Source organism: Paracoccidioides lutzii (genome assembly GCF_000150705.2).
Source record: "Paracoccidioides lutzii Pb01 unplaced genomic scaffold supercont2.6, whole genome shotgun sequence".
Taxonomy (NCBI): domain Eukaryota; kingdom Fungi; phylum Ascomycota; class Eurotiomycetes; order Onygenales; family Ajellomycetaceae; genus Paracoccidioides; species Paracoccidioides lutzii.
This window is the reverse complement of record NW_015440952.1, coordinates 184,988-204,864: the sequence shown is the minus strand read 5'-3', so window position 1 is coordinate 204,864 and position 19,877 is coordinate 184,988. Positions and strand designations below refer to the sequence as shown.

General features: G+C 42.5%; 4 protein-coding genes across 4 annotated transcripts; 3 read left to right on the top strand and 1 right to left on the bottom strand.

The window, feature by feature from the left end:
* Window positions 1-259: 259 nt before the first annotated feature.
* On the top strand, window positions 260-4,263 carry PAAG_02650 (hypothetical protein; the record flags this gene model as incomplete). Its single annotated transcript, XM_015844705.1, has 5 exons — window positions 260-586; window positions 643-678; window positions 734-1,108; window positions 1,164-2,657; window positions 2,725-4,263. 5 exons carry the CDS (start codon window positions 260-262, stop codon window positions 4,261-4,263), a joined length of 3,771 nt encoding a protein of 1,256 aa, XP_015701783.1.
* A 5,065-nt stretch (window positions 4,264-9,328) lies between these two features.
* PAAG_02649 (hypothetical protein) lies at window positions 9,329-10,954 on the bottom strand (the record flags this gene model as incomplete). The annotated part of the gene is made up of 1 exon (XM_002795127.2): window positions 9,329-10,954. One exon carries the CDS (start codon window positions 10,952-10,954, stop codon window positions 9,329-9,331), a length of 1,626 nt encoding a protein of 541 aa, XP_002795173.2.
* A 1,877-nt stretch (window positions 10,955-12,831) lies between these two features.
* Window positions 12,832-13,254, top strand: PAAG_11527 (hypothetical protein; the record flags this gene model as incomplete). Its single annotated transcript, XM_015847164.1, has 2 exons — window positions 12,832-12,942; window positions 13,051-13,254. The coding sequence occupies 2 exons, from the start codon at window positions 12,832-12,834 to the stop codon at window positions 13,252-13,254; spliced, it is 315 nt and encodes a 104-aa protein (XP_015703188.1).
* A 1,126-nt stretch (window positions 13,255-14,380) lies between these two features.
* PAAG_02648 (hypothetical protein) lies at window positions 14,381-17,024 on the top strand (the record flags this gene model as incomplete). The annotated part of the gene is made up of 3 exons (XM_002795126.1): window positions 14,381-14,455; window positions 14,889-15,191; window positions 15,279-17,024. The coding sequence occupies 3 exons, from the start codon at window positions 14,381-14,383 to the stop codon at window positions 17,022-17,024; spliced, it is 2,124 nt and encodes a 707-aa protein (XP_002795172.1).
* Window positions 17,025-19,877: the final 2,853 nt, after the last annotated feature.

The window sequence follows — 19,877 nt, the reverse complement described above, 5'->3', positions numbered from 1 at the left end:
ATGTCAGTGCGGTGGGATCGCCACCAATGACGTCTTAAGAGTTCAATCATGCCAAATCCTATGCGCTATTGCGTACGATCTTGATTTTATCAGTCTTTAACATGGATTAGCTGGCTTGAATTTCGCAGTCAATTAAATGTGATCTCCAGCCTTATATACTGTCTGTTAAAGCCTATGAATATATTTACCACGGGGCCTGAAATATCACCATCTCCTGCCTCTGGTTATCAGTGGTTCACGTCTGGTATTCCCATTCGATATGGCATCCCACGCTCAACGCTACCCTGGTGGACATTGGAGTGCGAACAATCCTGTTCCCACAGTCCAAAAGTACCTACATGGATTGGACAAACAAAAGAAAGAGCGGGATAAACAAATCGATGAAGCTAACAAGCTCCAGGAAGAAGAGGATCGCCAGAGGCGTAAGCAAAAGGAACAGCCCGATGAGGATACGGATGTAACACCCCATCACGCCCCTTTGCAGCCGAGGAAACGAGGACGCAAAGTTACAGACCCGACGACTGGTAGAGAAGTGGAGATTGATGATGTTGGGGAGGATTTTATTGCAGCAGTTAAGGAACCAATGGTAATTGCTATTATCATCCGATTTGTTCAAATTCAATGTCTAATTGCCGTCCAAAGCTCTCAGTACCCAACTCAAATCTTGGAAAACCGACGGTATGTCTGGCATCTACGTCCTTGCTCTCCGTTTAGTACTTACATTCTAATGTAGCCGCTCAAAACCGCGCCTACTCAAGATTTACGGGAGTACAAATACGTGCAAGATATCACCGCTCCGCCAGATCCAATTGCTGAAGGCACTACATCCGATGTGCCAATCCACGGAGAGAAGACCAACATTTTGTTTCATCCCACACCTTCTGTCAGCTATGAGCCAATGTACAAAGCTTTGGAGAGACGTGGAACGGTGCTTTCTATATGCATATTTCTGGGTATTATAATACCGGGGAAATTGATTGGTGGCTCACTGAAGGGCCTCATTCCACTCGCTTTCTGCATAACTTCCGGGGTGTGGCTGTGGATACAAGATCTTATCCGCAAAGGAAGAGATATTGAATGGAGCAGCGAACAACTTCGCGGTGAAACGGTATGTGTTTTTGGTCACTCTTGTATTAAACAGATCATTGCTTATTTCATTCAAGGCCACAGTCAACCTGTTACCGGAGTCAGTTGAATGGATGAACACGTTCCTGTCACTAGTCTGGAGCATGCTCAATCCGGACATGTTCGCCAGCGTTGCGGATACTATTGAGGATGTTATGCAGGCTTCCGTACCGGGAATAATCGAGAATGTCCGTGTGGCCGAAATCAATCAGGGGTCGAATCCATTCCGAATACTTAGCTTGCGGGCACTACCAGATAGCCATGTTCAGGACCTCAAAAAAGCGGCTTATGAGCATAGTAAGGAATCCAAATCCCCTCAAGAGGCAGCTGCGGATGAGGAGGGAGGATCCCATTACAATCTCGAATGCTCGTTCGCTTACCATGCTAAGCCAAGTGGCCGGAGCTCTTCCTCCAAAGCTACCAACATGCACATGCTTTTGGTATTTTATTTGGGTGTTAAAGGACTTTTTGGACTCCCACTTCCTGTGTTCACAGAATTAATTCAGCTCGTTGGCACTGTGCGACTTCGCCTACAATTGACTCCCGAACCACCTTTCGCGAAAACACTGACGTTTAGCTTGATGGGAGTTCCCCATGTCCGAGCTGGGTGCGTTCCGATGGTCAAAAGAGGAGTCAACATCCTCAATTTACCCTTGATTTCCAATTTTGTTAATTACGCCATTAAAACTGTTGCGAGCATGTATGTTGCGCCGAAGTCGATGTGTATTGATTTGGGTATGATACTGCAAGGAGACACAGTGCAGAAAGAAACCTTAGCCCTTGGTATTATGTGGGTTAGGATACACCGAGCTACAGGGCTTAGCAAACAGGATAGGCGAGGAAGTGGAGGCGGAGGTAGCGACCCTTATATCAATCTCTCGTTTTCTAAATACAGAAAGCCAATGTACTGTACCAGGATTATTACCGATGATCTTAATCCAGTTTGGGAGGAGTCAGCAGCTTTGCTGGTGACGCCGGAGCTCATCAAAGCTGATGAACAACTCAGCGTGGAATTATGGGATTCTGACCGTAACACAGCTGACGACATTGTTGGAAAAGTTGAAATTTCCATACAAAAGATGTTGAAGCATCCAGGTAAAATGTACCAACTGACGTCGAGGCTTCAAGGGATGGACTCCGGTTCTGAGATGCCGGGAGAACTTCATTGGGAAGTTGGCTATTTTGGAAAACCACATTTTAGACTGGCTCTTCGCACAGATGGGAAAGATGCAAATCTTCCTACAACGATGGAAAATGACCCAGCACTGCAAGACGACAAAGGCAATATTAATACTGACGAAGCATATGCCGTCGCTCATACGCCTCCTGATCCTCTTTGGCCCAGCGGTATTTGCAGTATTGTCATCCACCAAATTGTGAACTTGGAACTAGAAAATATTAAAGGGAGTTTTTCGAATGGCCGCAAGGGAGATAAAGACTATGAACCCGCGAAACCATATGGTGAGAACACGGATGAAGAGGGGAAAGATCTTCCAACGAGTTATTGTACCATTCTCCTGAACGATGAACTGGTTTGTCTCCTCCCTTTCCTCTTCTTTGTCATTATATAAATTGCTTCATATTCTAACTTGTTCATAGGTATATCGCACTCGAGCAAAAGCTGTAACCAGCAAACCCATTATCAACGCAGGCACGGAGAAATTTGTACGGGATTGGAGATCTGCGATTGTGACTATAACTGTTAGGGATCAGAGGCATCGGGAACATGATCCTATTCTAGGTGTCGTTCCCCTTAAGCTCTCCGAGATTCTACAGACAAGTTCTCAAGTAACGCGATGGTACCCGTTGGATGGAGGAATTGGTTTCGGACGCATTCGTGTGTCACTTTTGTTCCGGAGTGTCGAGACAAGGTTACCGCCTCCTCTACTTGGATGGGACGTGGGGACGTTTGAGATCACATCAGATCGCATTACCGCGTTGAATTATAATCATAATGCCAAGCTAAAAATGCGAACGAGTGGAAGCATAGCTTCACTACCGCGAGGAGCCTGTCACCACCTAGAGGATAGTAAAGGGATTTATTTTGATGTCAGTTCGAAAGATCTGAAAGATCGAATCCGTCTCCCCATCAAACATCGGTTCAGATCCGCAATTATCTTCGAATTCCACAAGGGAGACACCCCTGGTTGCGCCGTGTTCTGGCTCCATGAATGTGTCGACAACGAGGACAAGGACTTTCATATCCCGATCTGGAGTACGAAAAATGAAACACGTCTGACACAAAACTATATCACTGAAAACAACTGGCAAGAGAAACTGGTACCGGGCCTGGAGGACCTTAAGATTATAGGGCGTCTGCAATTCAAAGTTCGATTCTCCGCCGGTATCGATGAGAGTCATCGCCGTTTCATTGAAGACAATAACTCCCGTGAAACGTTCGAGACATGGGAATCATGTATATCTGAAGGCGTCAGGCCTAGAATTGTGTCAAGGAAATTACCTGACACCATTAAAGAGATTCATGACAAATCCCTGATCCAAGAACGAGATATCCTCAGACAAGCTAACCCTAACGACCGAATGCTCTGGATAAGCGAGGACGGAGTTGACTGGAGTGAGGCATTTGGCAGTGATCCGGAGTCTCTCGCGGATTACCAGCGACGAAACCTTGTTGATATAGGCGTTGAAGACCGTGTCCGAGATGTAACATCATCTATGACTCGCCAGAAGCGGATGAACGAAGAGACTTCTAGCTCAGGTCAGGCAAGACGCGATTCGGGCTTTGGCAACGACGGAGTCAACACTCAAGATAGCCATGCTGCTAGACGCGAGAGGGAACATGTCGTGAGATCTGGTGGTGATGTCAAGGTCGATGACGACGATAGCTATGAACGACAGTCCACTTCTGATACAGATGCAGATGAAGCCGAATCACTCACTGCCACAGACATCAATCGCCGCTCAATGGAAACGAATGAGGAGCGTGTGCGGAGAATCGGTAACAAGGCTAATAAGCGGACCGAACGCCGCAAGCAACGAGGGATTATGCAGTGGAGGCCGGCTCGCAATGCCGCGTTCGCGAAAGATGAGGCTACGTTCGCTTTCAAAAAGGTTAAGAATAAGTTTACGGGCGGCCTTACAGGGAGGGAGCCGGATATTGAGACGGAGATTGGGTAGATGTGATGTTGATGACAGAGGGCTGTGGTTTGTGGATCTGTTTTTAACTTCCTTTTGAGCACTTGTCATTTTCTGTGTTGCCTTAACTTTGCTGAAATAACCTGATACATTTTGATCATCGAGCAAGCAATTTAATAACTTTCATCAGAACTTGTTTATTTCTTGCTTCCATTTAGATTGTTGGCTTTACCAGGGAAAGCAAGGAAAGACATCTCATCTTTTCATAACATAGTTTAACAAAGGCACCTTTATTGCTAGAAGTAAGAATAAATCTTCTAATTCAGGAGTAGTTATTTAAACCTTGGAAGATGTTAAAATTATTATATGATGGAGCAAATCCATACTTGTTCATTTGGCTCGTTTGCAACTCAAGTTACGATTATCTGAAAAAACAAGTTGATGTAAGATATCATAATCAGATTTATGCATCAAATAACACCTAACATCTACTCACCCCCTCCTCCGTCCAAGTCCCTCCCCATCACCATCAACCTGACAGCTATCAGAATTCCCGGGCTTGTTTTGCCTCAAGGGTTAGTACAAAATGTTAACTGCTAGCTACCTAATATAACCTAGAGCCAAGCGCTACGTTACATATTGCCATTGGCAGCATCCATCCATCATTCCATATATATATCCGGGGGGTCCTTCGTCTTATCGGATATATACGTATATTCCACTAATCACCCAGCACTATTGTGAGATCAGCTCTACAGACGCTCGTACTTTCGACCGGATTAACGAGCGATTGAATTCAGAGGGACCCCCGGCGGAAATAATCCGGTGTACAGGGATGGTTCTGTTTCTTTTTATTTGGGCTCCTGTCTATGGTTAAGTAGGAGGCGGTGAGTATTCATAACATTCTAGTCGAGAAAACAGTGGGTAGTTAAATGGTGGTGGTTCAGGGGCCTGAATGATTAGCGAGAGGATTTAGAGTCTGTCCTGAGAAATGAAGAAGGATAGATTAATCACACATTACATGAGCGCGTGCAGGATGAGAGCTAAAGAGCCAATGACTCCTCCCTTCACACCCTTATGCGTGGTGAATGTTGAATATAGAGATATTCGAGGCATATCAAGACTTCTAGCTTAAGGGGCGAGGATTTGCGAAGTGGTATTTTCGAGGTGGGAAATAGTTATTGAATTCCAGACTATAAAATGAAGGATAAAAACATAAATAGGAAATGAACAAATTCCACTGAGCGACTCAATAGTTCAGTTGGGTATGAAAACAGGATGTCAGCGCCTAAGCTCTGCATCACGAGTAACTAATACTGGAAACATATATGTGCTCAAACATATTACTGTTGAAATATCAAAGGTACATAAACAATCAGAGGAATGATCAGTAGTTAATCAATATTATTATTAACGTAATTGATCAGACACCTTGTGACCAGGACATCTAATGAATCACTCTTCTCTTCCATTTCAATATTTTTTAATTCATCAACCAACAACTCTAAACAAAGAAGCTTCTAATCAGGAAGGGATTCTTCTCTTAGCTATTAGAAGTTAAAAATGGTCAAATTTCAAACATCAGAGTTGCTGCTAAGATGTACAGTCTCTCATCCTCAGTTCTTCTATAGCTATATTAACTCACAACATGCTTAGATTCTCAATATTTTATTAATCTACTATTTATAATATATAAATTTATTATTTCTATTATTATGAATGAAAAATAAGTTCAAGAATTCATTTAATAATCTTCTTTAAAATTGAGTTCTCATTAAATATAACTATAAATATGCTTAATGCAAAGATTTTAAAAAAACAAATATATGAATAAATTAAACTAATTAATAACATAATAAAATATATAAATTTATGCTATAATATATATATTATTTTAATAAGAATAACTCTTTTATAAGAGTTATCTTAGCAGTTTTAACAGTTAATTAAAGCTAAAATTGAAAACAAGTTAATTTTTATTCAGTGGAGAAATAAAAAATAAATAATTTATTATTAAGTCAATTAATATTATATTTTAAGCTCTAGCAAGCTTTATCAATTCGTATAATATAAAAATATTTAAGCAAATTAAATTGATAATGATGTTAATTATAAAATTTTAACTATAAATAAATTTAATTTAATATAATTAATAACTATAAACTATTAATTATAAATTAATTTAATAATTATATTATTATTACTTTATATACATTATTACCTCTCTTATCTATTGTATTTATTAGATACAAGTTGTTTTTTATTACTAAAAAAGTATATAATAAAAGAATTGAATAAAATTAAAAAAATTAATTATATTTATAAAAAGAAAATTTTAATTAACTATAGATAAAAGATAATAAAAATTACTATTATAAAAAAAATTTAAAGCTATAAGCTCAATATTATATGATTAAATATATATTCAATTTTCTCTCTTTAGTTAAATGATTGAATAGACTGCTAGATAATAATTGATATAATTAAAGATTATGAGTTTCAAATCTCATAAGAGTATCTCAAATTGAATAAATTTAAAAATCAAATATGTCATTTGACTTATATTAATGATATCTGATTGGTATCTTTGATATCATTAATCAAACTAGCCATGGGCCTACTTTATATATAAATTATCATAAGTCCTAAGTTGAAAATTATATAATACAAGTTTGAATTAATCATTTATTAGTATCTTTTTGAATAATTTTAAATATAGTTTTATTATTATATGAATATATTTTCAATAAGAATTTCTTTTATATAATCAATTTATATATGTATTTAACTTTATATTGTAAATGTATAATAAGCATTAATTGTTTAAAGTAGAAAAAGAGATAAAATAATAAAGATATACTTAATTTTAAACTTCCAATTTCTTATAATTAGTTTATAGATTTTTTATCAATCATAATTCTTTTAAATTTTTAAGATTATCAGATATTTTTTATTCTTATAAATTAAGTTTTTAATTAGTTAGTTAACTTTAGTTAATCAGTTATTAACTATACTAGTTAGTAAAAAATATATATAACTAATAACTATTAACATTAGATAATATTTTAAAAAAAATTCATATATATTTTAGATATTTAATCTTTTAGAAAAATTAGTTATAGCTATTAGAGCTAGAAGCTTAGTCAATTCACTGAGAGTGATAAAGAAATTAAATTTAAAACTAAATAGTAAATATTAATATGCTGTAGTAAATATAATAATATAAAGTATAAAATTTCAAACTATTAACTGATTTAAAAAAATGTATTTATATAATTTTTACATAAAATTTCTAGCAATTATTATTTAATTTAAAATTTTATCAAGTAGTAAAAATTAATTTATTAAATATTTTAATATAAAATATTTGATTATATTATTTATATTATTTTTAATTATATAGTTTAAAATTATAATGATCTGATTAGATATCAATACTTTAAATAACTAGTTATATAATATACATTAATTATTTATATCAAAAATTTTTTAATTACTATCTCAATTGATCTTGTCTTATAATAATTAAAAAGTTTTCAAAATTTAGATACAGTAGTTAAATTATCTAGACACAAAGAATCAATAAAAACATATCAAATATGCTGTAATTCTCAATTATGAAACCTTTTTATTCACCAGCCACACTCCTCTTGCGAGGAATACCACACTGGTGAATGGTGGGTTTCGAACCCATGAACTTGGGTCTGAATGCTCTCCAACATTCACTTGTCTACTTGCAAGGCCTTCCGCCGACGACACTTACCACTGGTTACGCCGTCAATAATTAATATGTAGGGAAGTATATATAAAATGAATGGTTTTTCATTACTGCAATGCTAAAAAGCTCCACTCTCAAGTCCTGTTGTGAAGTTGAGAATCTTTTAATTCGGGTTTTTACCCCCCAGAAACTAACTCAATCTTGCTCGCCAAAACCCCAAAAATAGAAATAAAATGAAATAAAAATCGACGTAACCCGCCTGAAATGTGCGCGAAAAATAATCGCTCAGTTTCAATACGCAACGCGGGAAGCATATATAATGTAAGGAGACGGAAATAAAAAATATCGGTAAAGGAGGAAAGAAAGGAAAGTTAAATGAAGGTAAGTTTAAGGAAAGATTAATAATAATAAAGTTTCTTTTAAAAATAGTTATAGATTAAAAATAATAAAAAGAATAAGGTGACATACAAGTATATATATATAATATATAGAAATGTAGAGAAGGGGATCGTGGATAGAGCATGAGAGGCTGTTGATGATTGGTTGGTGAAGTTCACCGTTGATGGCAAAAGGAGCTAGATAGAGTAAAGGTGACATGACACGATACATCTCAGGATGTTCCCTCTTTTTCTAAACCTTCTGCGCAGCAATATGTAAAGGGTGGAGGAGGAGAGTGGGATGGGTGTACGATGATAAAAATAATGCCTCACCATTAATATCGTTGGACCCGTGGAGAGTGATATTGTATGCACAATAGCAGGAGAAAAAAGCCTTCACTATCAACTGATAAATATAGAATCAACATGAGAAGCTTTGCGGTTCGGTTTTCGGGGTTGTGCGTGAAGAGACAGTTGGTGGTGGGGGTGAAGAGAGAGAAAAAGAGAAGTGGGATGGATCATCATCTAGTGGCAGCAGACATTTCCTCCTTTATTCGAGCCAACACAGCAAGCAACACCGTTCGGTTCTCCCCTCCCCTCACACACCCCCTCTTAGATTCTTCTCAAAGCCCACCAACCAACACCAGTTTGGTTTTCCACGCATCGACTCTGCGTTGTTTCAAATGGGAACGGAGTTCCCGTTCTTTCTATTGCTTGCGTTTGATTTGTATCCAGTTTCGTAGTTATGACATCAGTTCAGTTCGAGTGGTTGTGTGTGGTTATGTGTGGTTATGTGGTATTCAGGGCAAAAATAGAATCCTCTCGCGCGCTATAAATAAACCCACGCATGGCAACAGGGAGCTATGGTTATGTGCGCCCGAAAGTTGGAAACACCGTATTGGTAATGGAACCTTTCCATGTCTATGTCATGTCATGCAAAAGACAGAATGAAGCATTGGATAAAAGAACTTTATTTTCTTTTTCTTTTCTCCTTGTCTGTGTTTGTTTAATTTCAGACAGCTTTCAAATGAGGACCAGGACCAGGACCAGGGCTCGACCGGAGACATTCCGGCAGCGGTGTAACGGGAGATTCATGTAAAACATCGCTCATCAGCGGCGCACCACGCCGTCGTTTCGGTGACGGACAGGTTAGCAGTGGAACGTCAACTTTCACTGTTGTTCCTGTTCCTGTTCCTGTTCCTGTTCCTGCTGTTGCAAGGGAAGACAGCTCTAGTTCCACCACCGTAGGCTCAGATACTTTTGTTTCAACGTAATCATTGGTATTATTATTATTAGTCAGCTGCACTTGTCCATCTTCAACGGGTCCTAGGGTCCAGCGCCACTTGCGATGGCATTTCCGCCGTTTGTGGAGAAGTGGTGTTTGCGGGGTGTTATCCCAGGAGCCGTAGGTGCTACCGGAGCCAGAATCGAAGGTGGAATTGGATAGGTTTTCGCGTAGTGCGACTGCGCAGATTTGTCGCTTGCTTGTGGAGTGTTTTCTTTTGGTTCGTCGGCGCTGGAGAGGAGCGGCTGTAGTTGTGGCTGTTGGTGTTGCTGCTGCTGCTGCTGCTGCTGCTGCTGCTGTTGGAGGAAAGCTATTTTTAACAACAGCTACATCTCCATGATCGTTGCTAGCGTTGGCGCCGGTGGCGGGATTGTCCTGGTCTTTGCCCTTGTGTGTCTCTGTTAGTGCTGACGGTTCGTCATCGTCTGACAAGAAGGACGAGTCTGATTCTTCATCTTCAGAGGAGGAGGATGTCCCGACATCTGAAGGTCCAGAGGGTGAATCTAACGGTGAAAGATCCGAATGCTTCGCTACATAGCGCACGTTCTTGATTTCCTCGTCGAGCGGAAAGCGGTATTTCACCTGTCTTTTCGCAGGGAATAACACTTTGCGCCCGCAGTGTCCATTACCCGACCCATTGCCGTTTTGCACAGCCAGAGACGCTCGTCGCAGTGAGGATGTATGAGGGGAGTTACGCAGAATACTCCGTAAACCGAGTGGGAGCTTGTAGGGGAGTTGTTCATTTACTGTCTGGCAGTTGCATAGATATGACGAACCCCGCTTCGCGGAGCGGGAGGCGCATTTAGGCGACGAAGCGCTCACGGGCGATGATGACGATGTTGTACGGCGAAATCCGTCATAGGCATTGTTGAATGTATTCCATACGGTGGGGGAAGAGGAACATCCTGCTGAAAGCGCTAGAGAAAGCGCCGTTGTAGACTTGCCAAAGGTAATTGGCAGTGAGGAAGTCTGCAGGGACAGCTTTGGTCGTTTGCTAACATTGGAGGGCTCATGGTTCCGGGCGGTTGGCGGAAGAGCCGGCGGTACAGGTGGCTTCACGAACATAGCTGGGGAGGTTTGTGATTCCCCGGGCGATGGGAGCGATAGCGGAGCGGTGGAAGTAGCAGTAGTGTTAGGAGGAGGTGTGGGAGTGAATGAGCTTATAGAATCCGGTGGGAACGAAGCATCATCTGACTCTGACGAAGGATCTGGTGCTGGCAGAGACTGTATATGTGCAGGCTTTGGGGTGGTGGATACGGCGAGCATGGCGAGTAGATATGATATCCAGCGAGATAGCGGGGCGAATACCAGCCGTTCAAGCTTACGAGAAGCTGTCCGAATTGAAGGAGGCATTAAAAGAGAGTGGGAAGAGACAGACAGCAGCCAGGTCGGGAATAAACATGATGCATTCCTTCTTGGTATAAGTTTTGTTATGCACGGAGGTTTTGGTCGCCCGGTTGTGTTATTGCAACATGATGGACAGCATGGCTGTGTGTTTTTTTTAAACCCTAAAAAAAAAAAAAAAAAAAAAAAGAGAGAGAGAGAGGGGGGGAGAGAGGGAGAGGGGGAGAGCAAGAGCAAGTTCTTCTGTTTCTCTTCCGCTCTTTCGTCCGTATTTGATATCTCGTTTCTGCAAAGTTCGTTCCTTTTTTTATATATAGATTTCAACCCCTTTGTTTCAACGGAGATTTGGGTTTAGGTCTCTCGTAAGCCGGTTCAGACGTCGATGGGGGATCCGTGGTAGAGGTAGAGTTCCGAGAGAGAGGGAAGCAAGATACGAGGAATGACGCTGATCAGTGATCGGTGATCAGGAACAGGCAGGAGAAGTAAAACAGAAATATGAAAAACAAGAAAGAATAAGAGAACAGGGTAAACTGTGCCGACCGGGTGGGGTTAAAAATAACACAAAGGGAGAGGGAGTATAAAATGGAACAAGAGTGGGTTCTTTATAACTAATGTATTATTAAATAACTATGTGGGATTTAGGTAAGTAACCGAGGTGGTGAGAGATGTTTTTATCAATGAATCTTCTCGATCGCAGATTTTCGCAATAATAACCATAATAAACAATGGCAAAATAAGCAGACCGAAAACTGGGTCGAGGCGGAAGGGTCTGTTTTTGTGGCGGCGATTGGGACGGCTATTCTTAACCCAGCCTGGAGAGACAAGAGGCTTTGACCTCTCGACTCAAGGCGGAGCCAAAAGCAGCCCAAGACTTGGGGGGAGAGACAATCAACAATTGTAGTTGGAGGTGGTCAACAAGATGGAATAGGAGAAGAGACGGACAGAAGAAGAGAAGAAGAGAGAAGTCGAGGAACAAAGACGGATGGAAGAGAGAGAGATGTTGTTGTTGTTGTTGTTGTTGTTGTTTGGGGGGGTATGTTGAAGTTTTCCTGCGAGTTGGCTCCCAGTGGCTTCTTCTGGCTTTCTGTGATCCGATGTGATGAGAATGGGCAAGCTGCAGCGCCCGCAACCCGTTGACGGTCAACAATAGCCTATCTATTGGCTTCTGAAACATCCACCACTCCAAGAAACTATGCGATCGATACACTCACTCATGATGAACTCCGAGGACCCTGACTTGTTCAGACATATATACATATCGTTATACATACATCATACATACTACATACGTATGCATATAGTTCTACCATAATCTGATCTATCTATCATTCCACAAGAATATCCTGTGCCTGTCTTGAAACCCAGCACCAGGCTGTTCTGCGTCTCCGAACGTCGGTGCTTGGCTGCTGGCAGTTTATCCTTGAATGGGATAATAGGATAACTCTATCCGACACCTGACTAAGTTAGCGCGGTTGATCAACTCCATAGAAACAATTCTCTTTTATTATTATTATTATTATTATTATTATTATTATGATTATTATTATTATTATTATTATTATTATTATGATTATTATTATTATTATTATTATTATTATTATGATGATGATGATGATTATTGCTATTATGATTATCATTATTGCTTCCCCTCTCGTTTTTTGCTCGGGTGGACTGGACGGAGGGATCTCCGAGGCAAATCATAGGCGGCTATAAATAACAGGGTCCAGGAACTGTGTGGTATGTTCCTCTTGTTCCAACGCCAGTTACTAAGGATGTGGGCAACAAACTATACATGACACAATACCAATATCCATGGATGCATAAAACAGGTTTTCCCTATTTTAAACCGATGAGATGACCGTTGATTCCATTTATTTCTATTTATGATGTCTGACATCATCGCTGTTTTACCTGGTCTTGAAGGTCTTAGAATACGATCCCTCTCCCTTCGTCAGCTCGTACCGGAGACCTATTCGCGGAACAGAGTACCCGCCCGGGTAAGTGTAAGTGGGCACTTGGTAATTAAAATGTCTTTTGCTCTCGCTATTTGTTGCACCAGAGTGGGTGTGTATATATATAAAGCACGTATAGTATGTACGAAGCAGCCCTGCTCCAGCCCGGCTCCAGCCTCCAGAGGGAGGAAGGGCAAGTCGCCTGTGCGGATACGAGTGACAGCTGAGATACTCTTAGGACATGGCTGGCTGGGCGGAGTTGCAGTGGCTAGCGCTGATGAGCCAGAAGTGCTCCGGGCCACTAGGAAAGTACCGGATCATCGTCGGCCGAAGATATATTTAGTTTTCCCTTGTTAATATATATTTGTGAGTAAGTAAGTTGATGCAAGCTGGAATAACTTAACTAGTTAGGTTAGTTATGCAGTTACTAAGCTGCTCTACCCTGCCCACGTCACGTGCTTAATGCGCCACAGCGCCACAGACAAGCCATAAGAAGACTACAACGCGACACAAATGGATGATATGGTGGATGCGCCCAAGGAACAATCAGTCCATCCCCAGTTTCGGATATTTGGGACATCACATCTTTCTGGGTCTTTGGTTCTTCAAATATCGAACAAAAAAAAAAAAACACCCAGGCAAAGACTCGGCGCAAGGTGCAACAGCGGTGGCAATCCATTCAAACCCATTCAACAACTCAGACATGTGAAGAAGAATAATAATCAAATCAAATATCTAATCTCTGCCATCGCCACCAGCTTCAAACAAACACCCAAGGCCGGTTTGCCCCTCCGCTCCGATCTCTCCGATATAACCCTCAAATTGTTGAACATCCACTCTGTACCTTTTAGTAACCAGGCCAGCCATCTTATTGGCGGCAAAAATACAGCCAATATCTCCCGGTCGGGTCTGCCGCTTTTGATATCTATCCGCTTCGCTACCTAAGTTTTATTTTCAAGGGCAGTCTTCTCCCTACCCGCTATCCTTGGTGAGGAAGTATCCTGCTTTGTCTCTTTCTCTCTCTCTCTCTCTCTCTCTCTCTCTCTCTCTCTCTCTCTCTCTCTCTCTCTCTCTCTGATCCTTTACCCCGTACATTATCCGTCCATCATCGGTGGTGGTCGCCTTGAATTTTCCCTGGGATCCATCCTCTCCAGGAAGCCCTAACTAACCCTTGCTTGGATGGATGGGTTACAGTTACTTCAAACTGTTTCCCCCTTCACTCTCCTTGCTTACGCAGCACTCTTTTTCCCACCCTCTGAACCATCTTGTTCGGCCTATTGCCTCTTTGTCTCCTGCGCTCTGACTTGCTTGACCAATAAGGAGCTAAACCACCTTTCCAGATGCGGAAGAAACAGCAGCAGTTCCAAGGTCAGTCTGCAAGTTTTGCCCATGCCCGTGGTTGGTCCAGGCTTTTCAAAAGCTAGGGTAATTATTATATTGCGTTGTCTATCCATTTTGACGGGTAGGCAAATACAATACCGCCATGGCAGACCGCCTTCATAGGAATGGTGGTGATGTACCACTGCGCAGAGATGACAGTAGGGTTATCTTGCATTTTGTTAGTTGTCCCTGCATTGCTATCTACTTCCCTCTTTTTTTGGATGAAGTTTTGTTTTCTGGATATACGACTAGCTCTTCATCCCACACGGTTTCTGTACCACTTCCGGAAAAAATCGGGAGCTTAGCTTGCGTTCTGTCATCCTGTCATTCATGATAGATAGAACATTATATCTGCATGAATAGCTCAAATGTCTTGAGAAATCAAAGAAAAAAGAAAAAAGAAAAGAAAGAAAAGAAAGAAGAGGAAAGGAAGAAGGAAAGGAAGAAGATAGAAAAAAAATTATTATTATTATTATTTTTTTTTTTTGGCAAAAAAATGATGTATCCAAAGCTAACAAAAACTGCGTCACCTTATATCCACGCGTCCCATCGCGCGCAATCGTGTGAGGCGTGGATAATACCACCATCAGCTTTAAATCCATGTAAAACAGGATTACGATTGTTTCTACGCCTCAGTTTTTGAAGCAGAAAACCCTGCGTTGAAATCACTTCCCCTAGCTGTCCAGCAGAAGCAGATTGTTGTCACTTGCAACTATGAAGCGCGCCGGCGCGGATTACGCAAGCTGCAGCTGATTAAGGAGGCGAAGAAAGTTTGCCCCGATGTGGTTATTGTGCCGGGCGAAGATTTGACCAAATTCCGTGATGCGTCGAAGGAGATTTATATGTTTTTAAAAGGGTTTGTAGGGGTGGGAAAGGGGTGGGGTGGGAGGGTGGAGAGGTTGGGATTTGATGAGGTGAGTGAGCCCTTTGTTTCTTTCTTTTGTTTTGGTTGGCTACAAAAACTCTGTCTGTAGAGATAATGAAAATGTTAATTGATCTAGGTGTTTCTGGACGTCACTTCTCTGATAGACTACAATGTTGAACTTCTCAACTACAACGATCTAGGTAGTTCTTTTTTCCATCTTGATAAGACGGATCCAACTCTGGGGTTTGCATATGATGCACGTACAGTCTCGGGACCTACGTATCCTCGCTCCCAGACCCCCCATCATCAGGATACGGATGGCTCAGCCCCATGTGCCACATCATATTCAACCACAGCCGGGGCGTTTCCATCCAAAACTAATAATACCCATATCAGTATTAATGCACAAAATAAAACATTATACCAACGGCTAATCCTCGGCTCACACCTGGCCAGCTACATCCGACACAAGCTTGAGCAACACAAAAGCTTCACAGCGACTGTTGGCATCTCAACATCCAAACTCCTAGCAAAACTTGCAGGAAACTTCCACAAGCCGAGGAACCAAACAACACTCCTACCTCCCTATTCTGTTGCCAATAATGATAGCAATAATTCCAAAACCAACACCGCAGCTACTGACGACGCATCAGAATCTGGCCAAGAGGCCCAAGGCAGTAACATCACCCGCTTCCTAGATGATCATGACATCAGCGCAGTACCAGGCATTGGTTTCAAAATCGCCGAGAAGCTCCGCGCGCATGTTCTAGGCCGTAAGCCGTTGGGATCTGGCATATATGACCTGCTCCCAAGCGATGATCGCGTCACAGTAAGGGATGTCCGTTTATATCCGAACATGGGCCCGCCGCTCCTGGATGAGATACTGCTGTCTTGTAACAGTAGTAGCAGCGGCGGCAGCGGAAGTTCGTTGCCCAGAGATATCGGACCAAAAATATGGGGTTTGATTAATGGAGTCGACCGTAGTCCTGTGGCGGAGGCTAGGGATGTTCCCACGCAGATTAGTATTGAGGATTCATATGGCCATGGGCAGCTGGCCGGGCTTGATGTGGTGAGGAAGGAGCTGCTGGCGTTGGCGAGGAGTCTTGTTCGGAGGATGCTTGTGGATTTGACTGAGGAGGATGAGGAAGAAGATGGTGACTGTGATGGTGGTGGTGGTGGTGGTGATGTTCATGTTGACATCCAATCCACCGATTTGCACCGCAAGGGCAAAAAGAAAGTAAAGAAGCGATGGCTCGCGCATCCGCGGACCCTTCGGCTTTCGACACAGACCCGTTCCCCGCCGCTCCCCGGTGGAAGTGTCGATTTCAGCGCAGGGCGGGTTTCCAAGTCATGTCCCATGCCGTCATTTATTTTCTCTTTGCTTAAACTTAATGGCCACACACAGGACGATGGCAATGGTACTGACAACGTCACTCTAGACACCGCCACTGAACGCCTTGTCAACGAAACTCTATTCCCGCTCTTTCGCAGGTTGCATCCTGAGAAGGACGTGAGGGGGTTGAATATACGTGTTGTGAATGTTGCTGTGACGAATATGGGGATGGTTGGGGGGTTAGGTGCAGAGAGGGGGAGTGTCGGGAGGGATATAGGGAAGATGTTTAGGAGTCAGGAGAGGGTGTTGAAGGAGTGGAGGGTTGAGGATGACGGTGGGAAGGGAGGGTGGGTGGCTGATGTTGGAGTTGGTGCTTCTGCCATTGATGACGAGGGTGGCAGTGGAGATGAATGGGATAGCGATGAGGATGAAGAAGTCATGTTAGATGTTAGTGGAGATGTTCTGGTGGATGAATGTGCGATTTGCGGTGCGCTGATTCCGCATTTCGCAATCAAGGCTCATGAGGTTTATCATACTACTTCTGATTGAGGGAATTCGTGTTACTGCTCAAAATAGTTTTGTCTAGAGTACATTAATTTTCTTTCCTTCTTTCTTATACTTCAAAGTAAATTTGCATTCAGACCAAAGTTTAAGTGATTCTTATCTCCATCTCCATATATTCACGCAGTCTACGAATTCATAAAAAGGATAAATGGAATACTCCGAAGTGTTGGTGCAGTTGTCCCCCACAAAGTCGAGCTCGAGTGGAACACAGAGCTTGCTGAGTTTGCTGACGCGCCTGCGGGCATGCAATATGTTAAAAGTTACGCAACGGATCGAAACCCGCAGGCGAGGAGCCAAAACAAGAATTGTAGAAGAAAAAAAAATAAAAATAAAAGGCTATAAATACCGGGAAAACGTCCGTAGAATAAATAGCATCAACCATCCACATTTTCTCTTCATCCTCCAAGGGTATGGGAACCCTGGGAAGCTGTAACAGTAGCGCACCGCAGATGCTTGAGCCAAGGCGCCCCACGGACAATTTTTAGAACTGTCCAGTTTGGGGGAACCTGCGAGGGAGCAAGGCTACTATATCGTAGCTTGTTTTTCCATGCTCCAATGAGTACATAGGAGGAAATTAGTGAGCAAGTGATCACCTTTCAAAACGCATTCTTCGTATCCCATCTCATGGAACCCCATAAGTCCCAGATTGGTCTTGGCCCGGACTTGGGCCAGGGTGACTGCGAGTCATCTTTTGTCTCCCGGCTTTCTCTGCACGCACCATTCCTCGGTTTCATTTAAAATTGGCTTCCAAATAATAGTTCACGCCAGTTCGAAAGTAGCTCTGGGATACCCCAACCTGGCGGAACCAACATAGTTAACACCCAGGTTTGGATGATTGGAAGCATCGCATGCATTATTATATATATATATATATATATTGTTTTGTCACTTCTCTCTGCTGGCGCGGGCTTTGGATAACCCTGCTTGAAGATTCACCAGAATGTGAATCATTCAGCTCATTTCTTCAGTGATCTCCAAGGCGCGTGGCTCTCGTCTTTTTTTTGCCCCCCTCTTTCGAGCGAATTTGGGATATTGGAATTATAAATGGCAACTGATTCGGCCGGATGCTGTAAACATGGGTTACACAGCTGTGTTGCCTGCTTTTGCTGTTGTCGCGGATGGATTGTTGAAGGAGATTTTAGGTGTTGATATTGCTCTGCGGATAGTTACACTAGGACGCTCCAATTCTCGTAGCGATGTCCATCTGCAGTCAGCGAAACCCTCCGCGGAGCATTCATGGCAAAGAGAGACTGACTGACGGGATTGTCCGCAGGACTTAGCGACCCTGATTGTATAAATGAACGATAAATGTGAGATTCATGATACCGTAGTAGTACGTGAAAGATCCATAGTTAGATGGAACAGGGTTGCAATTGATCGTGCTTTTAAAAATAAGTTGAACGTGGGTTTGGTGAAGTTGGGCCCACTTTTTTACGCCATGATCGACTCTCTGGTCACCCCATCGAATTTACGTAAACAACACTCCGCACAGACGTCAACAAACACATCCATCCATCCATTCAACCTCGCCGCCCTCAACACCAGGGTTAGGGTTAGGATCTAGGGAATATGATAGAATCACTGCTGTCAATGTGTGAGAGATATGTGAGGGAGATGCGTGAGAGATATGCGTGTGGGATGACTAGTTAGTTTAGTTAGTGTCTGTAAGTTTTAATGGGGCGGTGGTGTCATGTTCTGAATGTCTAAGCCACACAGAAGCATTTTTCTCGGCCCGAGATTGTAAACCAGTTCCAACTTTTTCTTCACTCCAACGTTTAACTGCAACTGGTCGGTTGGTTAGTGAGCAACGCACGCCGGCCCTTACCTAATCACCTCCCCCTGGTTTCAGCCCCAGCGGCTCCGTCAACAAGTGACAAACAACGTCAGACTTCTCCTTCTTCTGGTCTCTCGTTCTTACAATTATTCTCGTCTTCCATTCCTCCAGATATTCAATGTCCAAAAACCCAACCTAACGTCTGCTTCTCCCGCAGTTTTTCCACAGGTTCCACGGATACTGTCGGCTTGACAGCCTTCGTCAAAGACCAATTACGTAGATTGGGCGGGATTTGCCCCAGTCTGCGCCACATTTTCGCTCCACAAACCCGATCGTGGCGTTAACAGCCACGGAATTGAAGCGATCCGCGACCTTGATCTCGATAAACCCAGAATAACAATCAAGGAAGTGAAATCCAAGCAGCTGAGAAGTTACCTTGAATTTGCGCAGAAGTGTTGTTGTAACTCCCGGTCTGGGTCAGGTTATCATTAGAAAATATATAACCAACCCCTTTCTTTGGTTATTTTACAACGACACAATTTTCTAGGATCGCCCCTTTGGAAATTCTCCAGATATTTTACACATGGTAGTAATATTGTGTGCGAGGTATCCATCCTTCCTCGAACAATACGCTCGTTAACACGCTCGTTAACACGCTCGTTTTGCTGCAAACGGATCATTGTTGGGTGGGTGCTTGGTTTTTAACGTCGTCCAAGCCTGCCACCAAGCCTGCCAGGAATATATCCCTCACCGTCCTTGTTCTCGCCCTCAGCCTCTAACTAATCAGTTAACTGATTGTTTTTATTTATTTTGAGTTGGTTAAACTGCTCCGCCCTGACTACTATTAATTATTGTGTTCGTGGCTGCCAGCGGAGGCTGAGAGTTTGTGACCCTTGGTTGTTCTTGCTTCCCCCGCCTTGGCTCTTCTTCTTCATCTTTGCGGGTCGTTTGATCGCAGCTGAAAAATAACCTGGTTCCCTTCACCTCACCGCATCCTTGTTCTCGGAACTTTTCTCAACCCTTGAAAACCAGAAATATTATATTTCATTACTACATTTTCTCTA